Source organism: Triplophysa rosa, linkage group LG9 (assembly GCF_024868665.1).
Source record: "Triplophysa rosa linkage group LG9, Trosa_1v2, whole genome shotgun sequence".
Taxonomy (NCBI): domain Eukaryota; kingdom Metazoa; phylum Chordata; class Actinopteri; order Cypriniformes; family Nemacheilidae; genus Triplophysa; species Triplophysa rosa.
Window position 1 is genome coordinate 11971577 of NC_079898.1, and position 27744 is coordinate 11999320.

The 27744-nt window shown below is 37.0% G+C and overlaps 2 protein-coding genes across 2 annotated transcripts; one reads left to right on the forward strand and one right to left on the reverse strand.

Moving 5' to 3' along the window:
• The first annotated feature begins 7302 nt into the window (after positions 1 to 7302).
• commd8 (COMM domain containing 8) lies at positions 7303 to 11662 on the forward strand. The gene is made up of 5 exons (XM_057342834.1): positions 7303 to 7527; positions 8061 to 8216; positions 8869 to 9021; positions 9138 to 9293; positions 9384 to 11662. Exons 1-5 carry the CDS (start codon positions 7483 to 7485, stop codon positions 9402 to 9404), a joined length of 531 nt encoding a protein of 176 aa, XP_057198817.1. The 5' UTR covers positions 7303 to 7482; the 3' UTR covers positions 9405 to 11662.
• A 163-nt stretch (positions 11663 to 11825) lies between these two features.
• gabrb1 (gamma-aminobutyric acid type A receptor subunit beta1) lies at positions 11826 to 26697 on the reverse strand. The gene is made up of 9 exons (XM_057342832.1): positions 25766 to 26697; positions 25586 to 25677; positions 25404 to 25471; positions 19277 to 19497; positions 17395 to 17477; positions 14320 to 14454; positions 13805 to 13957; positions 13162 to 13412; positions 11826 to 13031 (listed from the first exon to the last, which is right to left on the reverse strand). The coding sequence occupies exons 1-9, from the start codon at positions 25867 to 25869 to the stop codon at positions 12684 to 12686; spliced, it is 1455 nt and encodes a 484-aa protein (XP_057198815.1). The 5' UTR covers positions 25870 to 26697; the 3' UTR covers positions 11826 to 12683.
• Between the last annotated feature and the right edge of the window lie 1047 nt (positions 26698 to 27744).

Here is a 27744-nt window from a genome sequence, read left to right on the forward strand (position 1 = left end):
ATGTGCGCCTGGCGCGGATAAAGCACGCGTTCATTGCCGCGTTTCACTGGCATAAAGTTGGTTTGACATTAAAATTTTGGGACGTCTCTAAAGTTACATACACGTTAAAATACACGTTTCTAACTTCAATAGCATTTAAAGGGAATGACTTATAGCCACAAAACTAACTGTACAGTGAAACACATAGGAACATTTGCATATGGTTTGACGGTTTATCTTAAAGGGGTCATATGACAGGGCTAAAACTAATATTATCGTTTGTTTTAGATGTAATGCAATGCATATACACGATTTAAGGTTCAAAAATGCTGTATTTTCCACATACCGTGCATGTTTGTATCTCCTCTTTGCCCCGCCTCTCTGAAACACGCTGATTTTTTACAAAGCTCATCGCTCTGAAAAGCGAGGTGTGCTATGATTGGCCAGTTAACCAGTGCGTAGTGATTGGTCGAATACTGCAAGCTTTGCACGGAAATGTAACGCCTCTTACCATATTCGGAACATCATGTTCCCACGCAATTGTACTGACAGGTGATAAAATGTCATCGGTACTTCCTTATATAAATTCGAGCCCAATTCTGATACGGAAAATGAAGATGATCAAGCCGATACATCAACTTTGCCAGCGCAACTTGAGCCAACTGTTTTACCTTTTATATACGACGTTATAAAGACTATAAACAAACAACCATATACATCATACAGAGTTTGTGTGAGATAGAAACAAGCTCACATTACAGCAGGGAATGGTATAAATAACGCGAGCACTTTGGCCCTTCTTGATCAACCAGTGTTACGCCACGTCTCGTCGCGACTCAACAAAGACAATAAACCCAAAATAAATACTAAATATAAAAAGACATTATAAACACGACATTTGTTGCCTCTAGTGGGAACATTATTACTGATTATTAGGACTTATGTTGTCTTTTTTCACGTTGCGCGCGTGTCTGCATTTGCAGATCACAAACACACGACAAACTCAACTCGCGTTGGTCCGTAACAAAGTCTTTTACAATAAAAATATACTTACAGGTTGCGAATCTGAAGCGCCAGCGAAGTTTTAATGGTTGGAATGGCCCCACTTTTTAACCAAAGCTTTCATGCACAGCCGGTCTTAATCTCTCTCCCAGGTTCGTATAGCAATCTTCGGTGAAATGCGGTACACAAACTTGAACATTCGGATTGTACTTTTCTGGAACAGTGTTGTAAATAAAATGTAACCATTCGTTTTTAGTTGTCTCATCTTTTGGCATGGCAAACAAAGAGTCTTTCTTTTCACAACGAAACACACAGCGTCTCCGCGACATGGCTGCGGCGGTGACGATACAATGAGAAGTATGCCCACCTCACTTGCGTTTAGATTTGGGCGGTCTTAAGTAAAATCATGTTACGAAGTGACGTACATTTGTCGGGGTGTGGTTACACGAGGCGTTTCAGGCAGGTCTGGGTTCGCATTCGCTTTTAGATAAAATGCATCTTTTGTTCCGACACTTTAATTTTAGCAATTTTACGTGTCTAATACATGCATGGGCAACTTATAACACACCAAAGACACAGAAAAACACGTATTTCTTCACGTATGACCCCTTTAATAAACATCAATAATCTATGGAAACATGTATTTTAATGGGTATGTAACTTTAGAGACGGTCCCTAAATTCACGAATATCGAACGTCCAACGTCAAACCAACTTTATTCCAGTACGCGTTTCTGATGAACAACGGAACAATCTGCCTGCTGCAAATATAACACCTTTTTTATAACATACTATTTTATAATATTTAGTAACAACCTATTTCGTCTACAGTTCTGATGAGTTTTAATTAATGTGTTTTAAATAAAACTGACCTAGTTGGATCCAACATCATAAAATATTTCAGTATCAGGTTTTTTGGATGATTATATAAAAAGTGACATTCAATTGCTTTACAGAAAGTTATACTTAACGTTAAATCTAATATTCAATTACAATATCAAGTGGAATAATTAAAATGAACCTTTATGGGGTTTTTTGCCATTGTGCAGCTCTAAAGAGAAACAAATGTGTATTTCTTCTATATTTCTATTAAAAAAGGGTCCTGGCATTTAGAAGGTTTGGCACAGATAACCGTGCATCACAATCTTCCAAAGTCCATTTGTTTATTTGTAATGCAAGTTCACAAGGAGTTGAAGAATAAAACCTAATCAATGTTATAATAAATACAGGAGGAAACCTCGAAAGACATCTGCTTGTTGCGTACTTGTGCGTCAATATTCCAATGTGGAGCTCATGCGCATTGACTTGTGTGCGTTGTTTTTGCATGTTCATATTGTTTTAACTAATTGATGATTAATTTATAATATAATCTCCCATAATGTGTATGTAACTTTAGAAACGGAATATTGAACGTTTAATGTCAAACCAACTTTATGTTAGTTAAATGGCAACGCTTTATCCGCGCTGTAAGCGCGCGTGTGTGTAAACACATTTAAACAATTTATAATATAATCTAAAATAAAACAGTATACAATATTCTTTAATGTTCCTGCAGGAGCTTGTTCTGTTCTTATGACAGATCGAGGCTTCAATTCAACGAGTACAGTTTGCAAAACTGTCCGAACGGATTGCGAAAGTGTGGGTACAGATAATGCATTTGTGGGTACAAATTTCAAAAACTGAGGGGACGGTTTACAAAACCGAGAGCACGGATTGGAAACTCGTGGGTACAGTTTATTCCCTAAATTCACGAATATCGAACTTTTAATGTCAAACCAACTTCATGCCAGTGAAACGCCTCGCGCACATTAAGATAATTTATAATTAGGGCTGTCAAACGATTAATCGCAATTAATCGCATCAAGAATAAAAGTCTGTGTTTACATAATGGATGTCTGTGTACTGTGCATATTAATTTTGTATTTATAAATACATACATGTACATATTTAGAAAGTGTTTACTAGGGCTGAATGATTAATCGAAATCGAATCGCAATCGCGATGTGAGACGTTGCGATTTGCTAATCGCAAGAGGCTGCGATGTGGAAGCGATGTGAAAAATAAGAAACGCGTCTGTTCCAAGCCCGCTTTGAGTGGCATTCTTGCTAACCAACTGAGTGAGCGCACCTCTGTTATGCCCAATCAGCACTGCCCTAGCCAACTGCGTAAACGTCCGACATTAAAAAAAAAACATAAGGCAGGAGAGAGAGAGAGTGTGTTATTATGGCATCTGCAGAGTCAGATCGATCATATTAGGCAAATAAATACTAAAGAACCATCCAATTCAGAAGACCGCACACACAGCATGCACACACTCGACACTTCGCCGCGTCTCGCGGACGAGCCGTTTAAACCTGATGCGCACACACAGCCTGTGTCATACTCGCGCGTCTCGCGGACGAGCCGTTTAAACTTGATGCGCACACACAGCCTGTGTCATACTCGCGCGTCTCGCGGACGAGCCGTTTAAACTTGATGCGCACACACAGTCTGTTTCGTAATGACGTTTATAGTAGGCTACTTGAGTCCGGCTCCACACGGGCATCTGGCAATATGGACGAGGCTTGACGCACGCGCGCACCCTGTGTCAACTCAAGCCTATCTCCGAGTTTCAAACAAATGTAAATTCTATCTAACTGTTTTGCTAATTTCACTTGGATGAAATTAAACATTCAGCACATTTTGAAATTGTTTTAAAAAATCCCACATACTTAAAAAAGTATAAATCAGCCCATGTAACCTATGAACTATTTTAATAATTCACTAACACAATAGAAAATGTTATGGATTTAAGGGTTACAATGGGAGTTGTATTTGTTTTAATGGAAACTATAATAGTGTACACTGGTTGGATTCTATTGGTGTGATGTAATCTGGAAGTTGGGAACCAATATTTGAATAATGCCCAAAAACACACTACAAAAATGAATTTTGTAATGGTTTTAATGGAAACAATTAAAATTTCTGTAATGTTTTTTGTTGTTGTTTTCTTTCAGCAGGGTAACTATACCCATATTGTGCTCCACACAACAATATTGAGCTGAAGCTTGAATTTGAAAAGTTAAAATCGCAAATCAAATCGCAATCGCAATGTCTGTCAAAAAAATCGCAATTAGATATTTTCCCCAAATCGCACAGCCCTAGTGTTCACCTGTATTTATTTATATTTGCCAGTAATTTAAATTATATGTAAATGTTTATTAATATTAATATTTTATTTTTTCTTAAATAAATGCGTATATGTTTATTCATATGAAATGAATATGCACTAGGGCTGGGCGATATGGCAAAAAAGTAAACTCGATAGTTTTTTTCTATATTGATCGATAACGATATTTATTTCGATATATATTTAATTAAAAAACTGTATTTAAAATAATCTATTTTCTAATACAGTTTATTAACAAAAGTTAACCTTTAACCAGTTAAAATTCAATTAAATTAAATGCACTGTTGCAACACAGAGGATATTAGGCCATAAACAACGTGTACCAGTTCATTCAGTCTCATTTTGACTCAATTGACTCGTTAAGTAAAGGGAGTGTTCATTCAGTACATTCAACCAATGAAAGGGCTCCGTTACTGCGTACATTCGAACGCTATTGGCTCAGCACCTGCGCACATACATAACGCTGCAATAATGTCTTCCTCGAGTTTATTCAATGCATTCAGTGAACCTTAGTCTTTCAAAAAAACATCTCACATAAACTGTAGTACATTTCTTTAATCATGCAAGCATCTTACATACAAGGTTCAATATTTTAATGTGCACACAAACTCACTTCATTACATCTCTGATCTATACAGGGCAGCGCTGGTTTGTTTCATAAGCACCAGCTCATGTTAGCAGATATGTTAACGATGGATATAAAAACGTTTGAAAAAAAGTTACAAAGAAACTAAAAAACAATTGCGCCTCAAGTTTGTTTTGTTTAACCGGCGATTGCGAAAAAAAAATAAGACACTTGATAAACCGCGTGATGACAACTCGAGGTTAGTTTCACCTTTGTTTCCGCTTCCAGTAATGTTTTCCTCCTCATGTCGAGTTTTCTTTGCCAAGTGCAGTATGAAATGGACTTTGTACTTTGACGCGCATGATAAAAGCTGTACGCTGACTGACTGTTGTTGCGTTTATTTCTGCGTTCTGTTAGACTGTAAGATTAATCCATATCGAGTCAAAATGCCAATAGCTTATCATCGTTTTTGAAATACATTCTATCGCGATTCGATATGATATCGTTTATCGGCACAGCCCTAATATGCACAGTACACAGACATACATTATGTAAACCCAAACTTTTATTCTGGATGCGATTAATCGTGATTAATCGTTTGACAGCCCTACTTATAATATAATCTAAAATATAACAAACTTGTTCTTCAAGAGACTTCAATTCCGCGAGTACAGTTTGCAAAACTGTTGTGCGAACGGATTGCGAAAGCGTGGGAACAGATTATGAATTTGTGGGAAGGGAACAAATTTCAAAAACTGAGGGGACGGTTTACAAAACCGAGAGCACAGATTTGAAACTCGTGGGTACAGTTTATTAATCTGCGAGTACGTTTTTTTTAAACTGTGGGAACGAATTACAAAACTGTGGCCACGGATTTGTGGGTCTTGTTTTTTTTCTCCGATGGGTGACCAGACGGGCTCCGTACTTTTTCACAATATGCATGCTGTTGAATATTCTAAACTTGTGACAGAGCTGAAAGCCCACGGAATCCGCAATGTCTTCATGCAGAAGTTGTGTCTGTAACTCAAGACATTTTTTTGCTTCCTCATACCATCTCATGCAGAGGAAGTGTTTGACTGGTTTCATGTAAAGCCTCCTCACCTCGTGTATTTTACAGGCCAGTACTTGTCCAAAGAGAGATGAACCAAAATCATTCAGAAAGAGGAAGCAAAAAAGTACCTTCCATACAAAAGGTGCAAGGACTAAATAAAAAACAATAAACACACACACACACTGCTTTCAAAACGAAGCTGCGAATAAGAAGCTGGATTCAGCCTCGTGGTTTACAAATAAGTAAAGACATCTGCATGCAATGATATATGAAGGTGATGATATTTGCTAAATCTCAACCCTCAATGTTCAGTATATTATATTTCCTGGCCTGTACAACATTTAACGCCGAATTTAATTCTTTACCACATCCGAAACAACATCTAAAATAAAGAACAGGAACCATGAAGTTTGTGTTTATGTGCTTAACCAATCCAATTACAATTATACAAAGAAGAGATAACAGCAATTTTCACAATTCATATCAGATTAATATTTACAACAGAAATCCAAACTCAAAAAAATCAAACACAAGACCTTTGCAAAGTCAGACAACCTGCACAATAAGAAACTCTGCTTTATAAAACAACTAATACATCAATGTATTTCTGGATATACTGCTGAAAGGGAAAGAAAAATACCCGTAGCACATGATACTGAAGCAGCCAATCACGCGCTTATCGCGATACAAGAAAAAATGGTTTAACTGAGCTTCTTGTTTGGTGATCTAAAAGATAAGAGCTGTAAAAGTAATTATGTTAATCTGTCTTTGAACTGCACAGACGGAACCATTACTTCAGACACTTATAACAGATGAACATATCTGTGTGACCTCGAGTTCGGGTTAAAGTAAAACGCTTGTCTCGCCTTTAAGAACTAAACACCGACCAAGACTTCACATCAAACGTCTATTAAACAAAACCGCAACGATGTAACCTTGAGGATAACAAAGACGTTAAACTTACCGACTCATCGAGCCACACGGTGGAATAAACGTTAATGTTTCAGGCTATTTAAGCACTTGTTTAAATCATTCATTGTCTTTTATTTGAATTACTTTAATAAGCGGGTGAAAACTTGGTTTACAGGGAGCTAAATTGGAAAACTGCACGAGCCTTCATTATATATAGTCGCCTGCAGCATCCTCTGTGTGCTCACTCCCTTCTCTCAACACAGAAACGCCCACAAACTTTCTCTTTCTTCTGTCTACATGCACAGCATATTATCGTTAATAGTTTTTATTTTGAGTGAAGTAATACAAAACAAAAGACTATTACTTTCACCTCCAAAATAGTTCAGATAAGTACTTTTATTTTTATGTTATATTTATGTAATCCCTTCTTAAAACGAATCACCTGCCGTTCTATGGACCTAGTCTAAATAAAAAGACATATTACATTAAAATCTCATTTTAATTTATAATTTCATTTGTATGTGTTTGTGTATTTTTATTTATTACGCTTTTATTTTGAAATTTCGCGAGCGAATGTTTCCGGGTTTACTCGTAATCAAAAAACACAAAATTTGCAGTGTGTAAATATCATTAAAAGGTTTCTTTGAATTTGATGTGTAAATTTGATTAAATTGTGGAATGTTTCTTGCATATTCGATGACAAGGAACAAAATCATGCGGCGCAATCTCAAAGACGCTACGTATTAGAGGTCACGTGATATGCTATCAGGTGACATCACTGAAGTCGAGGATTTCCTGCAGCAAAATGATAAACTTGCTCGAGAAATTATCGCCCGAAGAATGTCCTAAAGTAAGTAGAAGCACTTTATTTCATATAGTATTAATTAAATAATACAGAAGACAGACAGACAAGCTGGTAGGTGGTTTCAATCTCGCATGATCAGTACGCGGCTCTTCGCAGTCTGCTTGCTTGCCTAGGCAGCTCAGCTCATGCGTGTCACTATAAAATGATGTTTATTTATTTCTCAAACTGATGGATTCGGCTTCACTGCACACTAGAGTGCTGCAAGGTGTATAATACGTCTGTCTTGAGTTTATTTATTTGCTAATTTCTCTAAAACATACAGTATACCCACATAGCATGTGGTAGTTGACTAAAGAATAAAATAATACAGTCGTTCATTAAACAATTTAAATACATTATTATTATTGGTTTTTATAGAAAGTATATAATGGTCTCTGTGTACAACATTAAGTAAGGCACAAACACTGCATAAAGTAATGATTTTAATCATAAACAACTTATCATTCATAATGGTACAGTATTTGTAATTGAAGCTATTAGAATATGACCTACTGAATTTTCCTTTATTTCTGTCTAAGCTCGTACACATGGTGGCAGATGAAGTGTGCGGGCGACGGGGTCCCAGACGGTCAGATTACAGTGACCGGTGGAGTTTGACTGAATGGATGGATTTAATGAATAGCCTCTCATCTTTTATCCGTTTTGCTGTAGGGAGAGGTTGCACAGATCAAGAGGTGAGGAATGGGGAACAGATCTACACACATTAGATCTATGTTAAGTGTAAGTTAGCGAAGAATTTAAACGAAGTAGAACACCACCTCTTTTCTTTTGTGTTGGGTTGACTAAACATGTTTGTAACTTTTAATATGTAATTATTTTTTCCTTGTTTGTGGGATTAATCTGATCATAAGTCTTTTACTGTATTGTATTTTGTGTGCATATGATCAACAATGTCCTTCCATATTATTACCATCATGTACACCCTATTTAAGCGCACTATTTCCTACTTGTCTTCTCAATGTTCCAATGTATGGTGTTGATTTTCCCTGGAACACAGAACACATTTTCATGCATTTATTCACAGCTCCCGGTTGAGCTGTGAATTTTATACTGTTTTCAATCTCATTATTCAGACATGCTTGACTGCTGAAAGCTGTGATAGGTAAAGAATCAACTATTCAAAAGCTACCATAGAGATAATATAGGTTTGAAATTACATGTCAGTAAATATATTTATGCATTTGGTATCCAAAGCAAATCAAGTTCTACAATTTTTACCATTATGTGTGTTTTTTGGGAAATAGTGAACATAACAGAAAAAGAATAACATAATTTTGGGGTCACTGTGTTATTATGAGTTATTTTATTGCATGCATGAATGTGTAGGTTCGGGAGCTACTGAGTGATTTAGACACGGCACGTACAGAGGCTGTTCTGCAGTGTGTGAGGTCCAGGTTCGATGAGATCAGACATGCTTTGGTGGACAGGACCAATGCCATCTCAAGCACACAGCTACAGGACTTCAACTGGCAAATAAAGGTCCATCAAACACATAGATACACATTCATGTGTGACAATATAATGACAATTACAATTTGTTAAACTACTGCTTGCTTTTTTTCTCCTTATTTTGTTTTATTACCAACTCACTCCAGCTGGCATTATCCAGCGATAAGCTTTCAGCCTTAAACACTCCTCTGCTAAATCTCAGTCTGGACTTAAAAGATAGTGGAACTCAGAGATCTACAAACATAGAAATGAACAAAGAGGAGCTACAAACACTCATCAGTGCACTCGAGGCAGCTAATAAGGTAATGCAGTCATAATTCAAATATATATTGAGGATTTTAAGTAAACAGCAGCATCCATACACAGCTTTCCTGACACTTGTTCTATTCTAGGTGGTACTGCAATTGAAATGAAGACACCGACTGGTATTTTTTTCTGATGTCTGTATTGAGACAATGCCGGCAAACAGGAATGTACACAAAGACTCTGGAAACGGTAGCTTTGACTCTTGGCTATTCACACAGAACTCAAAAGACTGTATTGTTGGCCAGGTGAAAGCTTGGTCATAATCGACAAGAATTGACCGGTTAGAGGTGCCAAATGATTTATAATCTTTATTATAAAGTCAAATCCAAGGTGCCCAGTCTGCAATGTGCTCTAAATCAAGTTCTCTTGATTTAATGCCCTCATTATTCCCAATCCCAGGAGGCCTGAGGGTCGTCGGTTTGTGAACACGCTTAACCCTCAAATAAAGTTGCAGACATAGTGTTTTGATTTCTTTCACAGTTGTGTGTGTTCATAGTAACGCAAGCACAAAAACAGCTCTTCACATTTCAGTTGGTTTGGTGAGATTTTATTTGAATTCATTCAAAATGTCTATGATTTAAAATAAAGTATCCTTAAGAACAACTGTGCTTACAGTCCTCAATTCAGATGCATACATACACTCAAATACAAGCACCTTCTGAATCTCATTTAGTCAGTCAAGCATTCTCCTACGACACACTCGCATCGGAGTGCACAAACCACAGGTTTAAGTGCAATTACAGAAATCGTACATGGCTAATGGTTTGTAATAGGATAGTGTTCAAAAATACGCTTAGGATAGGTTTGCTTTTTGTTTGGTTGTTTTTGGCATTTGCTGTTGTAGGCCAAAACACCTTGCATTAGTGATAAATGGTCTATCAAGTTTGTTGTAGTTTCATGTGTACGTGTTTTGTGTATTCATGCTAAAGCGAATTTGAATATGCTTTGTTTATACATTTCCATTCTCAAGATGTCTTTGATTAGTTTAAATGGAGAGTCTCACAATGTTGCTTCACTTTTGATCGATAACCAAGAAGATTATCTTCCAGGCAGCTTGTCACTGAAATATTAGTGTTTGCACAGCAAGCGACTTATTTACATGCCACTTTATGTAATTATATAGCTGATGATGATATCAATATCAATGCAGGGCATTACAAAAGCCCTTGAAAGTACCCTTATGTTTGATTACGTTATTGTGCTTCCCCTGCGTAATCATCGTTCTCTGTAAAAATGGAAATTCGCTCAGAATAATTTGACTCTTCTGTTGTATGTGAAACCCTGTAAAAAGAACTGTCTTAGAATGCACAGGTTCAGCCATAAAGACAAAAACAACAAATTGGTTGTTATTTCCTGTCAACTATTATTTTGGTTAGTGTCGTTAATACATAACAAACAACATAGTGAATGTTTAAAGCTAAACGCATGTGCATACAGAAAATACACAAAATTCCTACACTATATAAATAGTTATATATCAACATATGATTCCCATATTTAGGTCAGATTATTAGTGTCAGGAAGATAAATTGCAATGCCTGTTTACAGTAAAGCCTTAGATTGGATCAAAGGGAACAAACAAAAGGAGGCCATGTATTATATTTCTAAATTCTCTTTTCTTGTAACTCTTGCTATCCATACTGGGCTTTAAAGTAGTAAAGTCAACCGCCACTTTAAATGAAATGATTAGCAGGTGGTTCTTGGGTTTATAAAAAGGAGCACAAAACCATGATGACATCATTTTTCTTTCCTGATATGTTGTAATGTACAAATTTATATACTGTGAGGAATTGTGAAGTCAATAAATTCCTGCTTGTCATCGTGTTTTGTATTTTGCTGTATACTTATGTTTGGCATTAGATTAGCGAGAACTGATTTTAAGCACAAAAAGTATGTTAAGCACACAAAGACACTGGCACACATACACAGAAGAGCTACATTGTGTGTTAAGGTGTAATCTTTAGCAAGCCTTGTACATACGGTAACTCTATATATAGAAGGACTTTTCTGGGTTTAATACAAGATATACAGTAAGGTCAAACTCTAATAGGTGCTATAATGTTGACTACAAAAAAATATTTTTTAGGTTTTCTTTAAGCAAACAGTATGGTTATAGTTACACTAACAATGAAGTGGGTTTAATTATAGGGTTGGGAATCGAAAATCAATTCCAATTTGGAATCGGAATCGAAAGGCTAGGAATCAGATCGGAATCGAAAGGAATAGGAATCGGATACTTGAGATTAAAATTTGAATTCCTCTTATCAATTCCTGTGTGCATATTTTCAGAAAAGTACATGCGTTGCATCATCTGCTGATATCTCAATAAAAGCCCTTATGAAAATTATCAATATTTTTTACTATAGTAAGCATAGTTTAGCTATAGAATTTGCATTAAAGCACAGGAATCACAAATTAACCATAGTTGCATTATAGTAACTGCAGTTTAACCATGATGTAGTTCAACTATGATAATACAAATTGTAATAAATCAGAAAAGGTGTGTTTCTATGTGTAAATATACACAAAACGGTGCTCATAAATATATATATATATATATTGCAAACAAGTCAATAAGCAGGTTAAATGACCATACAGGTTGATATCTAAATTTTTATTTTCAACTGTGGAATCGAAACTGGGAATCGATAAGAATCGAAATCGATAAGCAGAATCAGAATTGGAATCGGAATCGATAAAATTGAAACGATTCCCAACCCTAGGTTTAAAGACAAAAATGTACACAAAAAATCTTTTGTTTTTGTAAAGCACTTCTGTTTACACAAATCCTGTTTATTATTGAGCTGTAAAGCTGTGTCTAGGTGCATGAACGTTTTTATGAACTCCTGTGGGTGGATATTGTTGTAGTAAACAGTGCTTTACAGATCAGCATCATTGTTCCGGGCATCTTTTTTAGCCAAATTGTTCTTTTACTTGCATTGAACCCAGAATGTTGCTTTGAGGCATTTACATAAACAATCTGAATTGTAAGAATGACCTCCAAATGCTGTTTTACAGGTCTGACATAGAAGTGCAGTGCTGCCATGCAGGATGTTTGCAGGGTAAAGTATTTTCCTTTAATTGTGAGTTTGTGGTTTCCAATTCAGTCTTTGCAGTTGAGTCTCACATATGAAGCTGATTCCACACAAGCCTTGTGCAAAAATCTAATTATTATATATTTTACCACTTACATTAAACATTGGATATTCATAATAATTTAGATTTAAATGATATATTGTTTCAATTTAATATCTATTAGTAAACAATATATATGGAAGTGCAATTTATAAAATGCACTCCTTCCTCCTGCCTGACATCAAGTCATGACCAAAAGGAGGGTAAGAGAGTCTGACCTGATGTGTGGATAGCTGAGTTAATGCCGCCCCCTACTGGACATAATACAGCCAGTATACAGTATTAAAGAAGGTGAAGGTGATGGGAAAGATGACACGGGACCATTTGTCGATGGCATTTACATCTGTCAAGTCTGGGATCTTCACCTTCAGCTGAGCGGCCCGTCTCCTCAGACGACTCTTTTTGCGTGGCATTGGCCTCTCGAGAGAGGCGGGGGGGCGGCCGTAGAGGTCACGACCTGTAAGGGGCCTGCGGTATTGGATGCTGGCGCTGTCGTAAGAGAACATGGTGTTCCGTGGGTCCCCGAGGGCACCTAGCATCTCAGCCCCGCTAAGACGCAGATCAAGGTTTGTGAGGGGGATGTTTCCATGGACATCAACCTTTATGAAGAAAAAATGAAAACAGGACAATAACACTATTTAGTTGTTTCAGTTTGTGAAGTTTTTGACAGATTCCTAAAAAACTTGTTCTCTTTATTATGGTGGTCTACGTATGTATATCCATGCCCACCTGAACTTTGTTACTGTCCATTCGACTTTTCTCATTGTTGCTTTTGGCAGCTTTTTCCGACACTTTCTTCTGTAAGTGTGGCCCGCGGCCGAAGAAGATGTAGTTCACAAAGGCATATTCAAGCAAAGCCAGGAACACGAAGACAAAGCAGCCCATCAGATAGATGTCTATGGCTTTCACATAAGGGATCTTGGGTAATGTCTCCCTAAGATGAGTGTTGATTGTGGTCATTGTCAGAACAGTGGTGATTCCTAAAGAGAATTCAAATATGTTTCAACTGTACTTTTGAATAGTACAAGTGATAGTTCACCCATAAATGAAAATTATGTCATCATTTACTCATAAATGTCTTTGTTCTGCTTAACACGTAGGAAGATATTTGGAAGAATGTCAGTAACCGAGCAAATGGGAGTCAAGGGGGATGAGATCTGCTCGATTACTGACATTATTCCAAATATCTTCCTTTGTGTTTAGCAGAACAAAGACATTTATACAGGTTTGGAACAATCTGAGGATAAGTAAATGATGACAGAATTTTCATTTTTGGGTGAACTGTCCCTTTAAGAGAATGAAAAAACATGAGTGGGGGTGTGTTTAGATGGTGAAAAGTACAGGGTGACCTCGCACAAAGACAAACACACACCTAGCGCAACTCTTGCTGCTGAAGCATCGTAGTTGATCCAGAAGGAGACCCAGGACAGGATGGTGATGAGGGTCGAAGGCATGTAGGTCTGAAGGATGAAATATCCAATGTTTCTCTTTAGTTTAAAACTAAGGGACAGACGAGGGTACGACCCTGAAAAGTAGAAATAAAAAATAAGTAGCCTACTAAATGTCAATGGGGTATGATGACATTAAAACACATTTACATGTAAATAAAAACTGTCATTCATGTGTGTTAAATGTGTGAAATGATTTAGACATAAGACATACAATTGGGGGGTTAAGTCAATTCTCAGCCCCAGACAGAACACATGCAGACCCTTTTTTATCAAAACACTTAAAACTACAAAAAGCACAAATAAACTCTTCATACAATTCAGTGTACTGTATGATTTCCAGCTCAAGGTAACCCTGGTGTAGTTTTTAAAGGCCGAGAAGGTCTGACTCGTCTATACACAAAGCTATTCGTCTGACTATGCAGAGAACACACTGTACCTGTGGCAAACACAGCTTTTTTAGAGAGTATATTATAGTCAATGATAGAGAACTGTGGCAGCTCAATGTTATCCACGCCAGTCACTGAACTCCCACCCTGCCAGTAAAACTCAATGTCATCTGTGGTGTATCCATCTGAGAGACAAAAGAGACATTGAAAGGTTCAGAATATACTCACAACACACATCAACATCCACCACAAAGGTAAAGTTACTTCTTTTGTCAGTTCTGTAAATCAGAATGTGATTGCACTGAGAAGAACTTTGAGAAGCTTGTCCAGGTCTGACTGACAGTATATTCCCTGCAGACACACCCTGCTTATCTACAGGAGAGCACAGCGCTCCAGAACATTACAGCTTGATTAAAGGGATAAAGTCAATTCTCTCTGTTCTTCATTGAGTTAAAACAAAAGAACATCAGATCAGAGTCCTTAGTGACCGAAACACAGCAATAATCTGTATGAAGGCCTATTGTAGTCATTTGCCATCCTATCATTTTGAGTCCTCTCTGCTATTACATTTGAGGATGAAATTGTTTGCGTGTCAGATTTTTAACATTCAGATCAAATGGAGGTATTTTCTATGATAATAGCACCATTTAGGGTCCTATTACGTTTTTACTGTATTAGGAATATTCTTACTCCTAATATAAAATGAACCAATAGCTACAGTAGATAGCATACATCAAATGTCTGTCCAACATTTTAAATAAACTATCATTAACATATTATATTACATTACATTACATTATATTATATATTATATTATTATGTATATTATATTATGTGAAAAACTAAAACTGCAAATGCTGCTTTAGAATGCTGCTTTCAAATCATAAAACTGAAAATACAAACTAAACTGAAAATAAGTTAAACCTATAACAATATAATATAATATAATATAATATTGCATAAAACACAACAAAATATTAGCCAAATATTTACTAAAATAAAATAAAATAAACATAAAAACTAAAAATACAAAATAAAAGTTCAAACTATTAAAAAAATAAAACAATCAAAACAATAAAATAACTGCAACAATGTTTTTTTCTTTTGCCATAATTAGTCGAATTGATATTAAATTCACCATAGCAATTGTATACATTTATATTTTTTAGTTTATTTTGTATTCTTATACATTTTGTCTGTTTTTATTCAATGTGTATTGAGTAATGAAACGCATATCAGGGTTTAATTACTAGAATGTTGAAATCTTGTTACGAGAGTTGTAAAAGACTCTCGTAAATGGCTTCAGGCATTATTTTGCATTATATATTTTTATAGTTTATTTATACAATTTGTCTGTTTTAGTCAATGTTTATTGATAAAAAACACAAATTTATTACTGCATGTTTCAAATCTTTCTATCATATAAAAGACATGTGTAAAAGGCTCCAGGCCTTGTTTTGCATTCTATTTATAAAAAACAGCTTGGGGAGTTTTGTCCACATTACAGCGACTGTTCCCTGTGTATATGATGTACGTAAGGGTTTATGTCTGCTGTGTGAAAGCGACATGGTTTATGTCTGCTGTGATGTTGGTCTTGTGGTTTCTCCATCATGCTGTGATATGCATCTTGGGGGCTCACGAGGTCACGAGGTTACAGCTGTCTGCCCAACAGAGTAGACAGCCAATTACAAACACTGTCTGTCACCAAGAGAGATACAAAAAGCAAAAGAGATGGAGAGGAAGAGATGAAAGAGTGCAAAAGAATGACCGACAAAGAAAGACGTAAAGTCAAAGATGAGAAAGAGAGATTAGTCAGCACAGCCAGATTCTCTGCAGCATGGTATATTTGAGGATAAATGAGATGATGCATAAATTCATTCTGATTACATAACTGATAGCAGCAGTGCTTTTGCTGCATTGCAACTGCAGCATGTGATGGAAAAATTCCAGCGTCTTTCTGAGCAACTGGAATGATTTCTGTGAAACTTGAACTTGAAATGTAGAACGGATCTGTATTAGTAAGTGCTGTGAGAAATGAAGAAGCCTCTCTGCATTAGAGCGGCTGCATTAGTGAGCTCTGATTTTCTCAGGTGATAATGTGCTATTTCACTCGATGTTCTTTCTCCTTTCTATCACCCTCTCTTTTTCTCACTTATCTTTATTGACTTCAGCTGCATGTTTATGAATACCTGCTCAACTAAATCATAGATTTTTCTCCTCAAGATGTAATATTTACATAATGTGTTAAATGTTGATCAAACAAAGACATCTGCCACTAAAATTCTTGCTCCACCTTTGAGCCTGCTGAACATAAAGATGAACATATATGATGTATCATAACATGTTCAGCTTTACCATAGAGATGAATATCATGAACAAAGCATGACATTTGAGCAAAAAAGACATTTGAAACTTTTCAATTAATGATTATTTTTGGTTGAGCAAGGTGTTGCATACATATTATAGTTATATAATATTGTTATTAAAAAACTTTTTCAAAGCAACTAGTAAAGTGCATTTGTTATCTTTGTAATTATTACAATAAATATTTAAAGGAAAAGGCTACTGTAATTTAAATTTAAATTAAATTAAAACTTTTATTTATATTGTAACTAGTAAATACTGCTTATTATTGGGGTGTAAATAACCGTGATACACAAAACCGTGAGTATCGAAACTGTATTAATTCTACACATATGATCATTTTTTAATAATTCAGCACGTTAAAAGTTTTGCCTTAAGAGCCACAAGGCTTACAAACGCTCTCTCTAACACCTACACTCAAATTGATGATTTTTTTTGGTCCAAAAAAGTGAAAACACAAAATAAACAATATTTCTTGTTTCTTGTTACAACATTATTTGTGTATTAATTATGAATAAAATTCTTTGTTTTTTAATTAAAACATCAGACAGATATCGTGATAATATCATTACGGTGGATTCTTTTGGACCCGGTAACCGTGAAGTAAAAATCTGATATTTTCACAGCCCTAATTACAGTACCACGCGTACCATGCCGGTCCATGTTTTCCATAATTCAATATATTAGTGCTGGGTACAGTATACAATATAACCGAGCCCTCCAAGCTGCAATCATACAGTTAAAACATGCACAGTACTTACAACTTTCAATCTCTAGTGTACAGTTCTGCTCATCCAGTGGGTATCTGCGCAGATCCATCATACACGCAGCTGTGGTAGTTATCCTGCAGATAGCAGGTATAAAAAACAACAGTCACTTTTTTAGATGTTCAGTACAGTTTATCAAAATGATTTACTATTCTTTAATCTCTCCTGTCATTTACACAACACAACCGTAATGTACAGTAAGATTACTGAGATCTAAAGTTAATGCTATACCTGCTCAGGAAAGCTTTGCACAACAGTCATGCTGAACTAACATTAATATGACAAGCACAGTGTGCATGCTTCTATATTTTACAAAACAACTAATATAATCAATTCCTAATCAACTCCCATTGAGTGAAATAGCTAGAAAATAATTGTCTGATAAATAATACACGGTAGCATTTGCTGTGTTATTATTAGTATTGCTCATTCACGTGTCATTTAAATGTTCTTTAGTGTGATGCTTGTTAAACATCATAATTGCAGACGCACGTGACATTCCTGACATCTCGCTTTCTGAGAAATCTCCTACTTTCTCTCGCTCTTTATCCCTCTTCTGTTTAATTGCCTGAACACGGTCTCAGACATGTCTGCAGTCTCTCAGAAATGCCTCTGGCTGGATCTTAATTACTGAGCTTTAATTAACACGGAAAAGCACACAGTGGCCTTTCGGTGCGTGACTGCTGCATTTTGTGTCAACTTATGAGGGAATTGCTTCTTCGTTCTGCAATCCCAGGTGAGGTTGGCTTTAAAGCACTTATTTCAGACAGCGGAAGCACAAACACTGCAATAAAAACCCCACACATCCACAGTAGCACACTTTTGTTTCGACTTATTAATGTGATATTGAGTTTCTGAGGCAGGAAGATGGTTATCTAATCAGCAATTGTGTATTTTTATATACAGAGCACTTCTAAAACTCTGCGTATTTTAAGGAGGTATATGCTCTGCCCATACCTCTCAGGCATAGTACATTACACATAAATTATACAGCATTGAGAGAGATGGCTCGAAGCTTCAGATCACACTGCGAACTAAGCAAGTCTGCAGTTTGCCCAATGAAGAAATACCATTTGATTCTTTACTTTGTCTTTTGTCCAGTGACATGAGTCATCGGTCTGTTTTAGCATGTCATAAATGAACAAAATATCTGACGTGATGGTTGTCAGCCCAAATCAATAATGATGAAACTAAAAAAGGGTTGTGTTAGCAGTAACACTTCACAATAAGGTTTGCATTAAAGTGATAGTTCACCCAAAAATTTAAATTCTGTCATCGTTTACTCTCCCTCTTGTCATTTCAAACCTGTATGACTTTCTTTATTCTGCAGAACACAAAAGAAGATATTTTGAAGAATGTTGTTAACTGGCCCCCATTCACTTGCATTGGTTTTGTGTTCGTACAATAGAAGTGAATGGGGACTAGTGCTGTTCGATTACCAACTTTCTTCAAAATATCTTCTTTTGTGTTCTGCGGAAGAAAGTAAGTCATAAAGGTTTGAAATGACAAGAGGGTGAGTAAATGATGACAGGATTTTTGTGTTTTTGGGTGAACTGTCACTTTAACTATAACGCGAACTAACAACAAGTTAGTTCTTGTGATGAACATAAATGTTAACGGATGGTTTTCTCCAGCGATTACAGACCTTCTTGGTTCAAGTAGGACAGAGACAGCCTCACATTTCATTGGTAAACATGCCTCTACTCCCTGACAGGGTGAGTATGCCTCACTGAGCTTTAAATTCCAAAATAGCAACATTAGGACAGGGAATAGGGTCAACCAAAAATGCAGACGAGCCACATGGACAAACAAAATAGCAAACACAAATCCAACTGTGGAAACACATCTAAAAACCAAGACACTTAAACACACTGACCTGAGACCATACAGCACAGTTCCATCAGGGTGCAAGCGGATCATACGATTCTTTACCGTGACCCCATGAACGAAAGATTTTTTGTCATTTATGAAGTACGTATCAGGCACCCAAAGTTGGTCAGCCACTCGGTTATCTAAAGTGAGATTGAGAGGGATCCCTGTGTAGGACAGACGTTTGTCACGCCAGGACTGCTGGAAATACATGGTGATGGTGTAGTCCTGTAAAACACACACACGTGCAAAGAGAAAAACAGTTTACAAAACAATTTTTTATATATATCTGTCATTGTATGAAAAAATCTCTGAGTGTGTTTTTAAAAATATTTGTGTGTGTTCCACTGAAAAAAATATAGCATTTGAAACATTTGTAAATGTAAAGAATATATATTTTTATGGTAGCTTTAATGTATTCATCTAGCTTACACAAAGTAGCAATCGTGTACAAACAAACAACAAAAATGATGACTATGAAATTGTTTCCGACTCCACAGATCTTCTCATTAGCATATGCAAACATACATTTACAGCACCAACACACAGTAAATATTCCACACACTATGATTTATCACGGCTGTAGATCTCATTCCTCATGTTTCTTTGTATTTGCTGCAGTCTTAGAGATGTTGTCTGCCTGACTCTCTGACATATCACAGCGGATGTCTACAACCCCAAGCTATTTTACAGGCTGAGCTCTCCTTGCCCCCAGCCAAGATCTCCCTCACCAAATTCTTCTCTATTCAGCTGAAGGTCAGCCAGCCGTTGCCTCCAGATAAATAAAAATGAATGCTTTCATCTGTGATGACCAGCTACTAGACAGGCCTGGAATATCACGAAACGTCCACTAATCTACTCATCTTATTACACATTCAAGTCATGATACTGCTATAGAACAACTCTCTCCTTGCCAGCCAACCAATAACTGCCAAAAATGAAAATTCTGTCAGCATTTACTCACCCTCAGATTGTTTGCAAACCTGTATACATTACTTTGTTCTGCTGAACATGTATCTGGAAGATTGTCAAATCTCATCGACTCCCTAGTATTTCTTTTCCCCTACTATGGCAGTAAATGGTGGGTGAGATCTGACATTCTTCCAAATTTCTTCCTGTGTGTTCAGCAAAAAAAAGAAATTTATTCAGGTTTGTAACAATCTAAGGGTGAGAAGATGATGACAGAATTTAAATTTTGGAGTGAAGTATCTCTTTAACTTAGGACGTACAAGAAACAAAAAAGTAACAAAAGTTTCTATTGTCTCAGGTGCATAACCTTTAAATTTTCTATTCTTAGTGAACTGAACTCACGTAAACAAATATACAGACTAAACATAAACTAAGCATAGCTATTCACTTATACAGGTACATCTTGGACATGTATTGTTTATTAGTTACTTCAATGCATTTGCAATTGTTATAGGATTTGTGTTTTGTTTTCTTGGAATTCATCTGCTTTTCTATGCTTACCTTAGCATACATTATCTGCTCTCAGCCAGCAGTCTCAGTATAGGCACTTACGTGACTGTGCAATTCTTTGTATGCCCATGTGAAAAATAGTCTCTGCTTGAAATCTGAATGTTCCTGTGACTTAACTGTTAAAGTCAAAGGTTAGACTGAACAAACTTATTCACATATTCACAGGTGTATGTTTCAATATATGCAATTAACTCCAAGCTCATAGTCAACATGATTCTAAATGCCAAAATAAGACCAATCATGATTGTGAACGTTATTAGAAACAGTATATCCATACACAACTGGTAATTGGGAAAATCTATTAACATAACCATACATCTACATGCAATTAAAATTAGTAATATAATTAATACTGTATGATTAAATTAAAATGATGAAAATCACTCTGGTGTGAGATGACCACATTACTTCATCATTAAAACAAATGAAACATTAACGGCCCAGTGTGTAATTTTTTGGAGGATCTATTGACAGAAATGCAATATAATATACATAACTATGTGTTCAGAGGTGTATAAAGACCTTATATAATCAAGCGTTATGTTTTCATTACCTTACAATGACCTATTTCTATCTACATACACCGCAGGTCCCCTTACATGAAATTCACCATGTTGTTTCTACAGTAGCCCTAAATGGACAAACTGCTCTACAGAGCGCGTTTTGTAAAAACATTATCTCCTTCGGCAAATAAGTGAAAATGTGACGACATCTTATTTTGTGTCAGCCACCATAGTGCTTCGAAAGGGAGGGGTGGAGTGAGCCTTTGCATGGTTGCAATTGGCAACCTCACCGCTAAATGACGCTAAATTTCATACACTGGACTTTTACTGCAAAGTCAGGCATAAAAAAGTTTCCATTACCTGCCTGCATCAAGTAAACTCTGATGGCATAAAGTGTTATAAATAGAAACTTTTATCTTTTAGTGAAGACATCTCCCTAAAATTCTATTGTCATAATTGCCACAAGTGGATTGCAAAAACTTTACAGTAGAAAAATGAACTAGGTTGCTGTGAGACATTGGTGTACTCTACTCTTACGCAATACACAGTAGAAGGGGTTTGCTGCAATGCAGAAATAATTTTCAATATTATTCTCATCATCTTGTATTAAACAAATAAAGAAATAGCTACCAAAAATAAATTGTTAAAAAGAACTTAAGACCATTTTGTATATCCAACTGGGATTTCTGGCCAGCCTTGTGGGTGATGCTTTAAAAGCACTTCAAATGTTTCTATTGACTGTTGGTGCCCTATACTGAGGGGAAGACTGTAAGCCCTGTCCCAGCACTCCTCAACAAACCCCCACCCCACTTGACTTAGCTGTACCGCAAAGCTTCGGTTAAGATTCATCTCACAGAGTGCACACACGCACATCATTCAGCCTAGTTTGCAGATTTTTAAAGTGCCTATGCAATCACTTCATAACATGCCTTTGGGAAACAAACTTTCCTTGAACATTCTTTTTATCTTGAGATGATTTACTGGATGTATGCACGGCTGAATACTGTAAATGGTGTAGAACTGTGCAGAAGATTTAAGTTGGAAAGTTGGAAAAACAAAGTATAAAAGGTATTTTGTTATTGAAGAACATTGTGTGGATTCTTCAGGGAGTTTTGCAAACCTGTCAGGTGCCAATCTGATGGGTGCAGTTCTGTAATGCGAGTGGCCAAAGAGGAGAGATAGCGAAGACAGGGATAGAAAAAGAGAGAGAAAAAGAGATGTGAAAGAGCGAGAGAGGATGGGTGTGCCTCAGGTTCGCCTTGGACAAATGCCTTTGTCAGGTTCTATTATTAGAAGCAGCTGTTGCCCCTAACAACCGCTTAAAATCATCACTCCAGCACCTAAACTTCTTTACAGAGCACCCTGACAGACAGACACACACACACACACAAACAACAACAGAATAACACACGCAAAGGCCATAGCCGAATCTGACAGGTTCATAACCTCATTTATCTACAGTATACTCATCACATGAAAGACACATCCCAGAGTTGAAGAAAACTGAAAGTCAGTCTGCTAGGTTTGTTATTTTGGTTATTTTGGTTCTTGGTATATCTTAATATAACTGTACCTAGTTGTGCCTTTATGTTTATTGCTCATATTCAAAACAGAAAAGAAAACAAGATAAAAAGGGTGTGAGACACTCATATCAGAGGGACACAGCAGTATTAAAAGTAGCAAACCAAAGAGCAGAAACAGATGATACAAAATGACACAGACTAAAAGAAAGGGATGCTGGGTAAAGAATGAATGAAAACATGATGTCCTGACTCAGCTCGACACAACAAAGGAAGTTCACCTAAAAATGAAATATTTGTCATGATTTACTCATCCTCGCCCTTTTATCTGCAACAAGAAAGTAGACACAAAGATATAGATATACAGTATACAAGGTTTAGAATGACTACTGTAAGGGTGAGAAAAGAATTGCGTTATTCTCAACTCTTAATGCACCCTGGAGAATCATGCACACCAGCCGCAATTAGCTCTAAATCCTCACCCTGTGGGACTACTAGAGTAATTGAAATTATATAGGAAGATTATATAGGACAACACACCTAAGATAGAGAGTTGATGTGGGCTGGAGGAGGGAGAACAGACACCAGACCAGATTTAAATAAACAGTGGTTTATATACCCTGCTGGATAATTATTATATGGCCATGTTCCTCTTGAACATTCATTTAGGAAAACACCATAACATACTGTAGCACATCTACTTCTCACATCTTTGACTGAAAACTTCACCAGTGCACACTGCAGTGATTCAGTGTGCAGAGCGAGTGCAGTTGAGGTAACCAGTAGTTAAAAGCACTGGATATGTGACAGCACTGAGAAGAGAGCTGATCTTCTGCGATCAACTTTTGGTCCAACAGTAGATTATCAATCAAATCAAATAAGTGATGTGTTCTTGTATGCAAACCCTAGAAGCGAGTTAGCATTTTAGCACTTCAGGTTCCATCGCAAAGTCTATGGTGCCATTTTTCCCGGACACGTCCTGCATGGCCAGGATTTCGGTGCTTCACATGTTGCATTTGTCCACCGCATTCATCACCAAGGTTTATTATTTCAGGTTTTATTTCAGAAAAGCAACCATTATATTTCAAGGTAAGAACCTCCAGAGGACGCACCTGAAATCCTGGCCAGGACGTGTCTGGAAAAAATGGCACGTATGGTCAACCTAGTCTATTTAAAATAGACTATAAGATCTGTGGTTAACAAAACCTCTAAACATTTTCACATTTTAATCTATGACATAAAACACACCAGTTATAACCCACTCGTGATTTTTTTAAAGCTTTATCGTGTCTTAAAAACGGCGGTTGCTAACAAGTTGCTAAAAGCAACTACATCGTTTGGCATTACGTTAGACGTCATCATTTTGGTTGAGGGAACCAGTGCGGCACTAACTTCCGGGTTGGCCTACAAAAATACAGTATGTCATCCCAGCAGCACTCCATTAGCGAAATAGGAAAAATGTATTTCTGGGAACACAGAACTTGTATGTAATATTCTAAACTGATTTTTGATTAAAGCTGCAATTTTATTAATTTTAGTCTCTTCAGATACTAGCACAGCACATTTAGAACATGAGAAAATTAACCATGAGAAGATGATACAACACAAAATGTGTGGGTAACACTTACAGTACAGTACGCCAGATGCAGGATTTCCTCCACACTTCCAACAATGCAGAAAATCAACCCCCATAATTTTACCATAATCAACTCCACTCATAACTCTGCAGCACAAGACAGTGACACCCTTCATTTATTTCAAACTCCACAATAACTTAATTTCGGGACTGTTCATTGTGCTCTGATCTTGCCAAACAAACGAAGGCATGAAAATAATTGGTAGAGTTTTACAGTATGCAGTAATTATGCTCATTCTGATGATCATCATAAAATCATTTCAAAACGTCTAAAAAGACAATCCCGAGATATTTCTGCTAATGCTTACTGTCTCCTTGCTGTGGATCTCCAATTCCAATCACTGTGCCCATCCTGAAAAGCTTCCACTTACTAAAATAATTAATGTATGACAGACCAACACAGAAATGGGTTTGTTCATGCCCTCTATCAATAATTCACTAAAAAAAGCTTTTTCCAGCATGGGACATGTGACACTTTGTATAGTTCACCTGTGACAACCTCAGCTTAGACCTGAAGGCCACACCTGGGGTTAAACAGGCTATATATTTTAATGTTATATATTCTTGCTAAGCCAGCTAACGTGTACTGTACGAAGACACCTGCCACACAAAAAAATTATTGATAAACATTTTCTTAACATTGTATGCAGTTATAATTTCAATAATATAATATAATAAAATGTTAAATTACATGATTACTTTTATGTTTCATAAAGGATTGTGTATACAGTATAATATACATTACATTTTTGTGCCAGTTCCAAATCAATTTGCTAATGTATGTGTAGGTTGTGTAAGAAAAGATCACACATTACAAAAATCGAATCTGCTCCTCGGTGAACTAGAAACAGCACTTTTATTTTATAGTCCATGGAACTACAGTCCATTTCCCCCACTTTATTCTTCCCTGTAGCTTTAATAGGATATCTTAACCCACAAATATTATTAAACCACTATCTCTTAAAGCAGCACCTGTGGACTGTTCACGTTACTCACCATGTTCACTTCCGACACCATGTCGATACTGGAGATATCAATACTCATACCGACATCAACCGGAGGACCTGCAAAGCGCACAGACACCACAATCTCTTTAACACAGCATCTGACACTTGATCATCCGTCAAAATGGTAACCGAGTAAAAGAAACGTGTAGCTGCACAATACAACTTCTTTACCTCCGAAATCAGGCCTCAGACGAATGTCGTAGCCTTTGAGTAGTTTATCCACGGTGACTTTGACGTATGACATGTTGCTGGGCTCGTTTACACTGGGGAGATAAGTGGGCTTTTAAAGAAACAGACTTAATGCATGCAGGCGGATCATGTACGGACAAACACATTAGCTCGGCATCTTACCTGTTCGCCGGCGGGCTTCGGCCAAACGTTAAAACCACAAACATGTGGAGACACAAGATCCCAGCGCGCCAGTGAGTCCAAGCGCTCAGCATCCCTCTCATCATCGAGTGAGATAAACGGCAACAGAATCGGTAAACTTAGTCTGAAGAAGCGGTCCCGCAATTTCCACTACACAGCAACGCATGCGCGGCTGTGTAACCAACATCAAAATAATGAAACGCAAAAGGATTTAGCAACCAAAGTGACAGGTGGAGAGGTTCTCCTGCATCGGCTCCCCGGTGCTGATGCTGCGGTCGCCGAGGTCGCGGGGATGCTGCTTGCGAAGCGTATCAGTATGCCGGTCAGATCCCATCGCCCCCGGCGCGCTGCGCTCCAGCGGGTCACCGGACACGACAGCTCACGGCAGCCTGAACGTACACTTGCGTTGAGATGTGTTCACCTATCCGTTCTGTGCACCTAAGTGATGATTCTGATTTGTAGAAGCGCGCCGCAGGAGCGCGCATCATGAACTGCGCATTTTTTTGTTGGAGGTGTGTGTGCACCTGGACGACTCGGTGCTTTCGCGCCATCGTTCAATTCATCCCGCATCACACGCCCAAGACAGACTGAAATATTTGTTAGAAACTAGAAAAATGTATTAAAACAGCAGAGGCCGCGAAAAAGCGCATTAATATCTGGAGGATGTAGAAATAATTTATGCGTCGAGGAGGACAGGGCGCAGGATTGGTGATGTGAAGAACTACAAGAGCCCACTTTGAAGTCTTTGAAGTCTAAAATACAAAGGGATGTGTTCTGTTGTCATACAAAAAAGTGAAATCATCTAATATAATAAATATAGGCCTGCTTTATAATATTATCTGTAAACTAAGCCAGAAGTTATTCAATTAATTAATTAATTAATTAATTTAAGTGCACACAGAAAGACAAAAATATAGCTAGGCTATATACGCTTTACACTATTACGTAAGGTGACTTGGAGAACAATCATAGTACTTGCAGTGTTATTCTGTACTTTCTCAAAAGTGTTTTGAAATGCTTTGAGTACCTGAGAGTATGTGGCATATTTCCATATGAAATTTTATTCAGCATTGATTTGCCTGTCATTATAGCATTAAAGCACAAGTTGTGGTTTTGCATGGACATACAAAAGCATCTGCTGTTTAACATTACCTTTTTTCTCTAAACTGTAGTGAAATAGCCTAGTGTGGTGCCATCATGTGGAGTCTCATTGAAGTTCTAGCAAGGCAATGCAACAGTGGCGCCTTTTCTTGCCATCATTAAAATTAAACAACAGGGTCAACAAAGTGCATCATGTAAATTCTGTAACTCTTCAACAGAGAATTTACAGCACATTTTCTGTTTTTTCTTTTGTGTCTTCTGGGACACAGAAGTGCAGTCTTGGTTAAATGAGAAAAAACCTATTGAGTTTTTCATTAATAATACATAATTTCTGCTAGCATAATGTAGATTTCCTACATCTCCCCCCTCTGTTTGTAGTATTTAAGAACTATTTGGGTCAATTGAAAAACTCAAAAACTGGAGTGAAGAGTGTGAGACATTTGCTGACGCCTGTGTTTTTATCCTCCTAGACATACAAAGCAGGTTGCATGCTCATCCAAGGTAGTGTACACAGGCTTGTGCGGAGAGCCAACTAATAGAGAATATTACTTTGAGATTAGAACAGGCCGGACCAGAACCAAATTAGTTTTGAACATCAGAAACATCTACCTGCAGTGTTGTGTCTTACTTAAAAGAAAATTGTTTAACGTTAAAGATATTTGTTTAGTTTTGATTCAGTTAAAAAATCTCTGTTGGTTGTGTTCTGATCGTTCTGAACGTATTCTGAACGTTTGTGCAGTGTTAAAAAGCTGAAACAGGAAGTTGTTCTGGGCCACATTTTCCAAAGCAAACAGGGAAGCTCATTTGGTCCTCTCTGAACAGTATTCAGAAGCATTCAAAGAAATCCCCTGACAACAGTG

What these genes read in the sequence shown, in the direction of transcription:
- commd8 (XM_057342834.1), top strand. Translation starts at nt 7,483, where the DNA reads ATGATAAACTTGCTCGAGAAATTATCGCCCGAAGAATGTCCTAAA. An exon ending in CGCCCGAAGAATGTCCTAAA is followed by an intron (nt 7,528 to 8,060) that starts GTAAGTAGAAGC and finishes TTTCTGTCTAAG; the next exon opens with CTCGTACACATGGTGGCAGA. An exon ending in ACTTCAACTGGCAAATAAAG is followed by an intron (nt 9,022 to 9,137) that starts GTCCATCAAACA and finishes AACTCACTCCAG; the next exon opens with CTGGCATTATCCAGCGATAA.
- gabrb1 (XM_057342832.1), bottom strand. Translation starts at nt 25,869, where the DNA reads ATGATGAGAGGGATGCTGAGCGCTTGGACTCACTGGCGCGCTGGGATC. An exon ending in ACTGTGCTGTATGGTCTCAG is followed by an intron (nt 17,478 to 19,276) that starts GTCAGTGTGTTT and finishes TGCTATCTGCAG; the next exon opens with GATAACTACCACAGCTGCGT. An exon ending in AAAAGCTGTGTTTGCCACAG is followed by an intron (nt 13,958 to 14,319) that starts GTACAGTGTGTT and finishes TCTACTTTTCAG; the next exon opens with GGTCGTACCCTCGTCTGTCC.